General features: G+C 47.2%; 1 protein-coding gene across 9 annotated transcripts in view; it reads right to left on the bottom strand.

Annotated features, from left to right (window-relative positions):
- Hr4 (Hormone receptor 4) overlaps positions 1-13,193 on the bottom strand; it is a 66,017-nt gene that overhangs the window by 10,926 nt on the left and 41,898 nt on the right. For 3 of the 9 annotated variants that reach the window (NM_001272231.1, NM_001272232.1, NM_001038734.2), the window contains exon 6: positions 10,576-10,633. Coding sequence is in view for 6 of the 9 variants with exons in the window: in NM_001272227.1 (NP_001259156.1) it covers positions 2,842-3,821; positions 10,576-10,633 (1,038 nt within the window). In the remaining 3 variants the exon portion in view is untranslated. Of the gene's footprint in view, positions 1-2,132; positions 2,630-2,841; positions 4,732-7,083; positions 7,274-10,575; positions 10,634-13,193 lie in introns of those variants that run through there. The other 6 variants (NM_001272234.1, NM_001272233.2, NM_001272230.1 and 3 more) reach the window with 6 other exon arrangements.

Genomic DNA, 13,193 nt, shown 5'->3' with positions numbered 1-13,193 from the left:
AGCGTCATGATATGTGTGTCTGCTCTTTCTGCGAAATGGGTCAAAGCGTTGTCTTTACCTTTTGCCAATTAATCGTCGGAGTTATTGTTATAGTCCCCTCTAGCTCCCCTTTACCTAAGCATAACTTTGGATCAACAGGTTTCATATGAGAACGCAGTAAATACATATATATGTATGTACATATGTGCATGTTGCTTTGGGCGTTGGTGGTGTTTTTGTTAGGACAGTTTTGGTACGATCTTATCGAAAGAATAACATTGTAAAATACCGTGGAACTCAAACAGTCGGTTCTGTGCTTTCTAGCCAACATTTTTACATGGCTCAAATCCTTCACAACATCTAGCGTTGAAAAGTATGCTACAAATTTATCACTGCCAACGCCTCACACTGAAATCCTGAATTCATTATTACTGTACAATTTACAATTTTTACTCAAATGTGATTCGGTAAGCAGTTGTAAGCTTTTTTTTCCCAGGCGAAAAACGTCACCAAAAATAAGATAGACAGAAGAAAATTAATTTTTTTTAAATTCTTTTCAATTATGACGAAATGAAATGAAAATTTTGAATTCAAAAACTTTTGTTTATTGAACTTTCTTAAATTACAGTTTTTTTTCGAGCTGACGAACGCGATTCTAAAAATGCAAAACATTTTGGAATACCTCTTCAATTTGTGAAGCTATGAGCATTCGAGTGCAATAAATGTGCATATGAATGTACATATGTATGTACATATGTACATTTTAATTGCATACAACGTACTCTGATATTAAGTGGATTAAGTACTCTGATATTACGATTAAGTGGAATTTTTGTAAGCCAATAGGCAAGAGTGCAAATTAAAAAACTCTATGCCGAGTTGTGACTTTGGTAAAAGGATTTGCCACGGTGCACCTGTGTAGTTCCAACTTTCGATATCTCCCTCGCTCGCGCCCCCTTTCACTCCCTCTCGCTAGCTCCGTCTCTGTCTGGCCGATTCGGTCAGCAACGGCGCTTCCAATTCCCCCTCTTCCGATTCCCCCGTGCCCAAAGTACGCCGATCATTCTCACTCCCACTCCCACTCCCACTCCCGTTCGAACTCCCCCTTTCACTATCTATCCAATGGCGATCTCTTTACGCACTCACACGCCAACGCTCACGCACACACGCACACGCACACGCACACACTGGCGCCGAGAGATAAACTATGTAGCTTCGGGCGGCAAAAGTTCTCTCGTCGGACAGTCGGCAGGGCAGTCGGCCGCACCGACGACAATGTCGTTTGTGTGTGTATTTTTAAAATTTGACCTATTTTCATTATCAAGCGCAAGATTATTCTAAACAATAAAACCATGCGTGCCTCTCTGGGTCTATATCTTTTCGCCCCTCTGCACAGTGTGTGCGTGCGTGTGTGTGTGAGCGTTGGTACGTGTGTGAGTGGAGCCGACTTCTACACGAACTGTATACATACTTCAGATACGTCCAGATACGCGCCTAGCACGCAGATATATTGAGGTGTATGTGGATGGATGGATACCTGTTCCCAGATCAGCGGCAGACAAAACTGCATTCAAGCGAACCGAACTCACTGGAAACTATAGATATAGATAGCCCTCCCGTCTAATTTTAACTCCACTCCAAACGAATAAGTTGATAAGTTGATTATTAAATCATGATTAGCCAGCCAGCCAGCCGAACACAATTCACAACTAATGTGATCGGATGAACTTTTCCAGAATTGTGTGGTAAAAGATGCACTGCTTATCTAGAGTACTAAACTTGAATAATCTTGAGGTTTCGAATAAGTCATAGTAAATGTTTTTATAATTATAATAATATAGTAAGAGTATAGAAGGAAAAATTGAATCAAGGAGCAAATTGATAGCCCCATCTATGTTGTTTGATATTGATTAGTATCTTGTTGGATCATTAGACAATCGCAGTGCAATCGAGAAGGGGAAGAGGCAGTGGTCGAAAGGAGAATTTGGGTTCCTGAAACTGTCACTCCAACTTCAACTTTCTAACTGCAGGTGGGTCGGTCAGTGTGTGTGTGTGTGTTTGTGTGTGTGGCGGGGGCGGCTTCTTCTAAGTTTCTAATGTGTCTAATGTGTTAGTGTTTTTGATTTGGGTTTGGGATATAGTCACAAATTTACCTATGGATGTCATAATTTCGTTTTTTCTTGTCTTTGCCGATTGTTCAAATTTGGATAAAAACAAAAAATTCTCTTGCTTGCCGATCGTTGTTGTTGTTGTTGTTTTTATTGTTGGGGGTTTTCTTTTCTTGCCGATTTTACTTTTCAGTTTGCATTTGCTTTTGTGTGTGTTTTTTGAGTTTGCATGTGGGGTTCTTGATTTTTCATTGAATTTGGATTTTGTACTTGTGTTTGTTTGGATTTTTGGTATTATTGTGACTCGTTCGGGAAGCATCTAGACTGCGTTCGTCCCTGCCCGCTGCCCATTGAGCTGCAGAGCAGAGTGGCAGTGGCAGTACGCATTCCAGTGGGTGGTTTTTGGTTTTTGGTGGGTGGTGGTTGGTGGTTGGTGGTTGGGTGGTTCTGGGTGAGTTCTGTTCTTGTTTGTTTTCTTGGCCAATTGTTGGTTGCTCCAGTTTAGTGCACTGGGGTGGGGTTGCTTTTCGATGACTGCAATTCTTGTTGGTAAGAGGGAAGAGAGCGTAAGTAATGTGTGTGTGTGTGTGTGTGTGTGTGCCGTGGTGGTGGGAAGGGGGGGTGGTTGAATTTGGGTGGGTAAGCCAGGGGTAGGGGTGGCTGGGCGGTGGCTCGTGGGTGGGTGGTGTCTTACGCATTTATGATTAGGCATGATTTACGGGGTTTAGAGTATATAGATGGATGCAATACTAACGGCAAATGGGCGGCATACGAGACTTTTTCTTATAATAGTTATTGTAGTTGTTGTAATGGTTATTATTGTTATTATTATTATTGTTGTTGGCATTGTTGTTGCTGTTGCTGTTCGTATTGGTATTACTGCTTGTATTATTGTTGTTGTTGCTGATGGTATTATTGTTATTGTTGCAGTTGCTGTTGTTATTGTGCGAGTTGCACTTGTTGCACTTGCTGGGGCTGCACGTGGCTGCAACCGCAGTAGCTCCTCCAGCCTCTGCAGCTCCGGCCGCTTGATTGTCCTGGCTATCCTGCGCTGTGGGCTCGTCCTTGACCTGCGAGTTGGGGTCCGCGGAGGACGAGGATGCAACGTCGCCGCTCGCCTCGCTCTTATCGCCGCCATGGTGATGATGATAGTGATGGTGGTGGTGGTGGTAGATGTGGTGATGGCGATCGTTGTTGGCAAATGGTTCTTGTTCATTGCTATTTCCGCTTTGCAAACCGGAATCGCAGACGTCGTTGCTGGCCGCATTGTTGTTATTGTTGCTATTGTTGTTGTTGGTGTTGTTTGTGTTGTTGCGATTATTGATGTTGATGCTGCTGCCATTGTTGGCGTGCGGCATCTGCAGGCTCCCGTTGCTGTTGCACTTCTTCAGCAGAGTCTTGTTCAACGGCGTCTTGATAATGGTCAGCTTGTTGGCCACGTCCTTGACTGGCTCGGGCTCATCCTGCTGATCCAACTGCTCCGGCTGGTCCGTCCGATCATCCGGCTGCTCGCGGCGACATCCGTGGTTGCCATTGAGCCGCTGCTCCTCGTGGCCGCCGTTCTGCTGTACGGCAGGATAGCTGTCCGCTGCAGAAGCCTCCGTGGCGGAGGACGTGGCCAGCGCTGCCGTGGTTGTTGCTGCCTCTAGCTCGGCAGCTGCCGCAACAACACTGCTGGCCTTGGATCCAGGCTCCAGGATCAGCGGCTGCTGGGCATTCATCTGGGCAGCTCTTCTAGGTGGGCAGGTAGAGACGGACAAGCGAACGATGCTGGGCCATTTTGGCTGGGCAAACACCGAGTTTTAAACACATCTCAAAAGACACTTTCGATCACAACAACCATTTGTTAGTCAACTTCTTCTTCTACAGCATGATGCGAAGTCACTCGGTTCGATTAGATGGAGAAGAAGTCTGCGTCCATTGCCAAAACTTAAATCACTCGAAAAAAATATGTAAACATAATGAATCGATTGATGTTGCTGCTCCGTTTTTGATCCTCGAAATGAGATTGAGATTGGATTGGAACTGAGATTGGAACTGAGATTGAAACTGAGACTGAGACTGAGATATGAGACTGTGTGGGTGGGTGGCGAATGAGTGTGTTTGTGTGTGTGCGTGTGTTTATGCGTGGTGTGTGGGTGGGTGGTTCTGGCTGTCAGGGGTCTTCTAGGGACTTGTAGGTCTTGGGTCAAAACTAAGGGCACATACCACTCTTGGCTTTAGATTCTTGCCTATAGTTTACATATAATGATGTGTTTTCTTTAGTACCACTAAAAACATTGACAAACTTGAAAAAAAAGGATTTGGCGCGTGATGAACCGCTGGCTGTCAACCGTTAGCCATGAGCCGTGAGCCGTTAACCGTTTCGCCCGATATCGCCGCACTTTAGCCACTGGCCACTGAAACTGAGAAAAACTAAACTAAAGTTCGAGCCAAGTTTCGCGTCTCAGCGACGGCTGCTGCCGTGTTATTTGTTTTTTGTTATTTGTATTTGTAGTTTCGTTTTGTTTTTTATTTTTTTTTGTTTTTTTTTTATGTTTTATTTTTTGCTTCTGTTTCTGTTTCTGTTTAGGTTTCGATTTCTGTTTGCTGGAGATGTTGCTCCGCGGCCAACGTGCGTGCATGCGAACGAAATAAAGTGAAATGAAAGGAGTAAGCGAGCGAAAGAAAGCAGCAGCCACGAAACGCTGCTGCTGCCTCTGCCTATGCCGCTGCCGGCGTCGCAGTCGGCGCAGGCGTCGACTCCCCCTCCGACCGACACCGCCCCCCGCCCCACTGGCTCCACCGCTCGCTCGCACTCTCCATCTCTCTCTCTCTCCCTCTCTCCGTCTATCGCGATCGAGCATTAGAAGCGTCGACGTCGGCAGCAAACGAAAATGAAAACCAATAGACAAAACGAACAAAAAACACCGAAAGCACACTCACTCTCTCACAGACACAGACACATGGGCAAACACACACACACACACAGGCACACGCTCACCAGGCAGCGGCGACGTCATAGTTATGCTTTGGCAGCGCCGCAGACGCCAGCAGAGGCACTAGGCTCGTTTTTTGTCCACCTCTCTCTCTCCCTCTCTCTCTCCCTTTTCTCCCATTTCTATCGCACTCTGGCAGTCTCCCCTTTCCACCTTTCCACCTACACACCTACCCAGCAACACCACCCATCCCCCCGTCGCCGGCCACACACTCCCACTAGGGTTCATTGCAATTGCAATTGCAACTGCAACTGCATTCTAGCTGCAACTAAACTTCACTCTCTCCCATTGCTTGTGTGCCCTTCTAGCGCCATCTCCCTTGCTCCCCTATCTAAGCACTGCATTCAAATTAGAATTGACTCGCAACAACAGCAGCACAAGTTGCATTCGCTGCAAGTGTGTGGGTGTACGTGGAGTTGGTGTGGACGTTGACCGGCAAGCTTAGGGGCTGGCTTTCCAGGGGGTGGGGCACCCTGGAGGCAGGGGCACTGCCATTGGGGAGGAGCTTTCCTAGCTGCCCCGAAAAGCTCCAACTCTCATGCTAACTCGCCTTTCGTGAGTAGAGGCGCCCACCACCCTTCTCCTTGCCGCCTTTCGAGCGAAACTGTGCCAATGCACTTTCCACCCGGAGGGGGGTGGTGGCGAGGAAGAGAAGCGTTTGGGGCACGAGTCCAGAGAGGGGTGCTCGGCAAAAGCTTTTCCTGCCGCCAAAAGAGAGCGAGCTGCCGTGCTGCAGTTGCAGCATAGATTGTTGCTTCCTGCTTTCTGAGGCTCTCTCCACCCCGCAAAATCTTGCAATACCACCGTGGCAATGGAGTTCTGCGATCGGCGCGGGGTGGGGGGCTGAAGCCGTCTGTGGAAAGGTAAAAGTTAATTCGAACTAGAGCAAACGGCAACGGCAACGGCAACCCAACAATGGACAATGACAAGCGATTGCGCAACGTCGAGAGCGAAAAGCACGGCGGCGCGCTGAGGAAAGGCAAAGCAACAGCAGCAACATGAGCAGTAATAGTGGCAGCAATGTGGATCAATTGGCGCAGAAAAGGAAAGGAGACAAACGGCCCAGGATGACAGGGCTTAGATAGATGGACAAAGGATTAGTGAGCCAGCGGACAAGTTCATTGGTGGGGGCATCCCATCGATAAACGGACATACATATATGGACAAACGGACAATATCAATTTTGCGGCGAAATGGCGGGCAGACAGCTTAACTTCGAGCAGCAGAAGCAATGTCATGAATTTCGACATGGCCAAAAGCAATTGTGGCTCATGTTTCGCATTACTTATTTATTCGCTATTCGCTATTCGCTATTCGCTATTCACTACTCCCTGTCCACTATTCACTCTTTACTCCGTCTGCCTTTGCATTGCACCCACACTGGCATTCAGCATTTCTCTAATGCCCTTTCCATACGTTCGTTGACCATTGTCTGAAAGCACTTTCGATTTCAACTGCTGCCAGCCGCAGCAGCAACAGCAGCAGCAGTGGCAACAGCAACAAGCAACAACGTGCAATAATTGTTTGGCGCACATTTCATTTCCTTATTGCTCACTGACATTTCGCTTCGCACTCACACAACGCAAATGGCTTACGACTTTATAATGAACAGCCCAGCAGCAGCAGCAGCAGTGGCGGCGGCGGTGGCGGCAAATGTGTTAAGACCTGATTGCAATTGCTGCTGCTGCTGCTGCTGCAAGTTGCAATGCCAGGAAGCCTTTGGCCAACAGCTTACGCCCCCCCCTCTCTCTGCCTGCCCCCGTGCGCTCTGCTAAAGTGAAAGTTTATTGTTGTTACCGCTGCGTTCTGGAGCCACGGATCGCGGGCGCAAGAGAGATGGCATGCGGAAGTGCAACTTGCAGCTGCAGAGCGACTCTCGTGCCCGTGATCGTGCAGGAGAGCGAGCGAGCGAGCGAGCTGCTCTCCATAGCCATAGCCAACGCCATCTGCAAGCCCGACTTGAGTGAGATTGGCGTGGCTTTCTGGCTAAAAAAAAAAAAAAAAAAATAAACACTCACCGGACCACAAAGCCGGGCCAGGCATAGCTGGTTGTTGTTGTTGTTGTCGTTTGCCTGACGTCTTGGGGGCTGCTGTTGTTTGCTCGCAAACTTTTATTTCGGCCTGGTTTCGCACTCTTTCCTTTTCAGTGGGCCAGTGCGGGCGCCAGTGGCTGCCACATAGTATGCAAGCACTCAAGTCTAGAACTCACTTGAAAAAAAAAATGTAGATGCATATACTGTCCTGCAGGTTGCTCGAGATTTTCTTTGCGCGCCTTAAGAGCTGCGGACCACGAACCACGAACCACGAGTCACGAATCACGAATCGAACTGAAGTCGAAGCTGCTGGGCCAAAACTGAAGCCAAAACAAAGCCCGAACTGCTGCCGCGTCGCCGTCGGCGTTGGCAGCGCTGCACTTGCCCCCCTCTCCACAAATTACTTTATTTTTTTGGGGGACTTCATTTGTTTGTTGTTCAAGTTTTCGGCTTTAACTTTTCTTTGATTATTGCATTTTTTTTTTGTCTCGTGCGGAGTCTCGTGATTAATTGGCCATTTTTTGCTGTTTTTTTGTTTCTTGATAGTTTGATTTCGCTGAGCGAATATTACTCATACGCAGTGTGTGCGCTTTGGCTGCGACTGCTACTGCTGGCTGACGGATATAACGGAAATGTGCAACTGGCAGCCACCAAAACAGCCGCGTAGCGAAATTGTCAAGCAGACCTACAGGCCCAGAGAGTTGAGCACTCAGCACTCAGCACTCAGCGTTGAGAACCGAGAACAGAGCGAGAGCTTAAGCGAGAGACACTGCTCGAGAAACCCAACTAACATACTAATCGAAACAGAAACAGAAACAGAAACCGAAACCGAAACAGCAGCAGAAATCGAAAACAAGAGCCCGCGAGCTGTGCAGCAGCGCAGCGGCAACATCGGCAACATACAGATTGCAATGTGGGTTTTCCTGGCTGCCTTTGAAAGCTTACGGTTCACAGTCACACTCGGAAAAACATTGGAGACCATTGAGCAGGTGGCATGTGGCATGTGGCTTGAAAATATTCTGAGCACCCTGGAAGCTGGGTATTATTCGATCCTGCGGTGCCGGATTCATTGTCCGCCTGATGTGGCTGCTAGTACGGCAGTTGGGGCCAATGTTGCAGCGGTTTTTCCTAGTGTGGCTGCTGCGGCAGCTTGCTGCTCTTGGCCCACGAATGGCATCTAACACTTGTGCATCAAGTGCACATGGCTCAGAGCTTTGCTCTCCCTCTCTCTCTCTCTATCTCTCGCTGCTCCACTGAGTGCTGCTGCTCTCTGTGCTTCTGAATCTGAATCGCTTGCATCATGGTCCGTAGGCTCTTTAGAGCAGCACACACACCACCCCCCCCCCCCACCCCTGAAATTTGCACTGCACAAATTTTGCAGTTCGCAGTTGCTTAATCAAAAACAAGAAGAAGGAAGTCGATTGACTCGACTATCTGATACCCGCTGCTCTGCCATTAACGTGTTTTCACTTACGTTCATACGGACGGAGAAGCGGACATACGGACATACAGACAAACGGACATACAGATAGACGATAAATAGATCCTGATTAAGAGCAAGATATTTATATTTTTCCCCTTACCTGGTAAATACGTCTCAACGAATATAGAACACCCTACTCTGCGAGCAGGAGATGCACATTCTCCCACCCTCTTTCGCACCCTCGAAAAGCACACCCCCTTTGCAGACGCGCCTGCACGGCATCTAGAGTCAACCAACTTTAGAAGGTCATGTGGACTTAGAGCAGCCGAATATCCTTGGCTGATATTGGAAATGCATATAGCTTATATACACACTGAGCGCTCTGCTCGCTCGCTCGCACGCTCGTTTGTTTATTTGTTTGGCATTCGTGAATTGCGTGCACTTTCGTTGCAGCTTATTAACAGGAATCGACTCTGGCCAATTGTTCAAGTCCAGGCCCAGAGTTGAGGCACCAGGTGAGGCACCAGGTGAGGCACCAGGTGAGGCACCAGGTGAGGCAGTGGCACATTGTTAGCGTCGTCATGGATACCAGAAGCATGTCGTGTGTAACTAAGACTGGAACCGTTTGCCAGGCATATCCGGATGGATACCAGGGACCAAACCTGAGGTGGTAGAATGAACGAGAAGCTGCTCCGGGAATGCAGACTTTCAAATTTATGGCCCAACCAAGTCCTGGCTTCCTTTGCCTATTAGCAGGGCATTTCATGTGCAGCTTAGGGCTTAATATTGATTGAATTGGGCCAGCAGAGGCGAGTCCACAGATTAATTTCGGACTTAATTACAGTCCCACTGGCTTGGCCTGCTGAGTTGGGATAAGAATATTGGCAAAAAAATCCATTTTGAGACGAAGACTTTTGACTTCCTTGTGTGTTCCCATCGATGCATTATGCCATAAATGGCAGCTCCAACTGCCGCTGACTGCATCTGCAAGTGTGCGCCTATATAGAGCCAGTGTTATATTCTAATTGCTAGTCATCAGGTTCAACAACTTTCACACAAAAATCCTTGAACGCCATTTGCATATAAACCCGACTGCAAGCTGAACAACAGCAAGAACAAATATTATAAAAATAATAATAACAGCAACAACAACAACGGAGGCGCGAAGCAAACTATGAGATTACGTATACGCCACCATTGCAACAGACGAGCGAGATGGAACGAGAGAGCGAGTGAAAGAGCGACGGAGTGAAGGAGTGAAAGAGAGGGGAGACGAGGACTTGGCCAGCTAAGTTTGTAGTTTGTAGTTTGTAGTTTGCTTCTTTTTGTGAAGTGAAAAACGAAAAACGAACTATTGAGGGCAAAGTTAATGGCACTTTATTATTTACCTGTGCGCGTTCTTTACTTTTCATGCCATTGTACTTTTCCCATCTGAATATTAATTGTTTGGTTTTTCGTTTTCATATTGTTTCCTTCGAGAAATAGAATGCTACAATGCATTTATTCTTATTCCACTCGAATTATATGTTTCTGGTTGCATATGTATGTACATATGCGTGCATTCGCCCATCAAAGCGCTGAACAAATGGCAATAGTTTGTTCGGATTCAATTGGGCAAACATATAGTGTGGCAACGAATGTCAAGTGAACACCGAGTTCATGAAAAGCCAACCCCGCGTGGGGCAGATAGAAAGAGAGGGCTGCACTGCCATAGACAGAGAGGGGGCTAGCGGGCGAAGTGTGTCTGGAAAAGTGCAAAATGCTGACAATATTTTCGCTGCTGTTGTTTGTTTGCTTCTGTTTTACTCGCATAATGTTTCTGGGTCAGACCGCATATGTATATTCCACATGTATGCGAACATATATATCTCTAGTTAAACATTTGGCGCGCAGGGCAGGGAAGCGACTGAAACAAGACATCGAATTCACCTGTTGGCGGCGGGGCCGTATGGATACGAACAGCGATGCCATCGTCGAACTAGCTCGATTTCGGCCATAAATCTAAGCCATCTATGCGTCCCAGAAATCAGGCGGTTTTGCCCAAGTCCACTTACCTTATAAAACGAAAGTCCAACGCTGCAAAAGAAATGCCTGCGTCATTCCCTCTATGAACTGCAATTAGAGAGAAGACGAAAGATGTTATACTTTAATGCAGAATTATACAATATTATTTTTTAGGAATTTTGTAGAGCTCTCGACTCCAGTTCCACCTAATCCCAACCGTAACCCTAACCCAAACCCTAATCGAAGTGCAGACAGTTCGAAACGCACTGTCCATACACATGCTCGAGTATATCTAGAGATATGTTCGGTATATTGCTCTAGTTTCGAATTCCCTTTCTTTGGGGTCCGCTAGTCTTGCATAATGCAGATATTCTATATATTGTCTTTCGGCAAACTGGGTGAGCGTTTGTCGGTCATGTGAAGTGTTCTATAGTCGCATATGGAACACAGACATATAGCGATATCCATTATCTCGGATTTCCTCAAAGGCACTGCACTGCGGTGTGGGGTGTATCAAATTGCCCCGCCCCCAGTGCCCCTTCGCGCCCACCGCTTCTCAAATTCTCATTTCGTTTTAGATTTTCTTATGCTCCTCCTTCGGTATTCATTTGCTCGTTCTTTCGTTCGCTCGTTCGTTCTTTCTTTTTAGGTCAATTTTGACAGTAAGTGACAGGCGGCGCAACAAACACTGCAGTTGGCCAGGGATCAATTCGAGACGGTCGCAATTTGACAGAGCATCGATGATTTTCCACTCCCCCGCACTGGCTTTCCTGACAGCCGCCATGTCCCGCCCCAGTACCCCCTTCCCCTTTCCACCCTTCACGCCGCAGATTTGATGGGCGGCGGGCGCTGGGCCAAGAACTTGAAAACTTGTGTGGGCTGGATGAGTTCATCTGCTCCACATTCCAAATTCTTCTCCATTGAGATGGATTTAAGAATCTGGGCCCATATCCAGAAAGTTGTATTTGCGAGAAACCTATTCTAGCCTATTAGTTCAGCCATGAAAGTTCGAACGCGAATGCTTTGCTTGAATCAAATTTATCAATAGAATTTCATTTAGATTTGAGTATGTATTAATGGGCCACAGCCGTTTGGTGATTATCTATTTTGGAAATTCTTCCGATTCTTTCGAAAACCAATAAAACCCAATCGTCGCCCTTATGCCACATTTTTCCGCATCGAGCCAAAACCCATCGATCTTTCGCCTGGGAGACTCTGGTAGCGTTCGTCATGCTTTTGGCCAGCTCTATTTATGTTCAGCTGGTGACCTATATCGGCTACCTCACCCCCCCCACCTAACCACCCCCGCCCGCACCACAAGCGATCCCCTAATTGCGTACAGGTATGAGGCATTGAAAGATTTTAAGGCCTGCGCCAGTTTCTGTGCACGCTAGCCTCGCCTTCTGTTGCTCAGCACACACAGACGCATTAAACAAAAGTCCAAACACCCCCCCCCGCCCCCCTTCAAAGAAGAAAACGCACCGCCCAGCTTGACACCCCCACCACCAACCACCCACCGCCCACAAGCTGCACTATCTTTTTGTCGGGCGACACCTTCAACACATCCCTGGACGCGTATCAAGTTGAAGGTTTATTTTTGTTTACAATCGTTTTTTTTCGGTTTATGTTGTTGTTTCTGCTTTTTCTAACAATAAGCGAAGCACAAAAACAACACAAACGAAAGCAGCACACGGCTGTGGTACCGCCCCCGCACCCCGCACCACGAACACCGCACACCACCCCTTGATCGACGCCCGCACATCCAACAAGTAGGTCGCCAGCGTTTTGAAATAGAGGGAAAAAGTTGTTGCCACTTTTCCCGCTACGCAACACCCCCCCCCCCCCCCCTTCATGAAATTCGTAGTTCTTTTGGCTTTATCTTATCGTCAGTCATCGGTTTTTGAGTTCTATTCCCTCGAAAGAAAAAAAAGCTAGCAATGTTTAAACAAAAAATTATTTCTTCGTTTGCTGTTCTGTGTGTGTGTGTTTGTTGCTTCCTCGCACCCAGCATAAAACGTCAACAGAGAAAGAAGAAAACAAGAAAGAAAGGCGGAGCCAGCCGAATTGTGAATTCCCTACACAAAAAGTATCTTCGATCCAAATCTGCGGGATATATACTTCTAAGCTGTCACATTTTTCTTCGCCTTCCAAATCCCCTGCATTCGCCAAACTACAATCCGAAATTCATCGTCTCGAATGCCGCAGTATCCCGCACAGATGGACAATTGACTTCTGGTGGCTCATATTGATGGCGGATATTCCCGATCGGCGGTGAGTCTGTGCTGTGCATATGCCCCACACAGCCGTGCTGTTCGGCGATAGAGGGAAATAACAGAAAAAATATATACTTATAGACAAATAAGTACCAACCAACACACAGACAGCGTGCTCGGAATCTGGGTCAAACTTTTTGACGTGTATTTGCGTAGCTATCTCCACGCGTTCTTCCCTCCTCAGTCCGCAATCTACAGCTCGCTAATATTAACCATAATTGTACACGAGAGTCTTTCTAAATCGAAGGGGCTGTACAACTTCGAAGTAGTAAGTCCGTTGGTTTTTTTATTCTTATCAAGTTATCAACAGTTACTACAGTTCCATTATGATCCTGGGCTTGGAGTGCATTTTCCCCAGGTCTTCAACGCTGGAATAATCTCTTCATGGGCGTAGG

The sequence above is a fragment of the Drosophila melanogaster genome, chromosome X, assembly GCF_000001215.4.
Source record: "Drosophila melanogaster chromosome X".
Classification (NCBI taxonomy): Eukaryota; Metazoa; Arthropoda; class Insecta; order Diptera; family Drosophilidae; genus Drosophila; species Drosophila melanogaster.
This window is presented reverse-complemented; position numbering and strand designations above follow the sequence as displayed.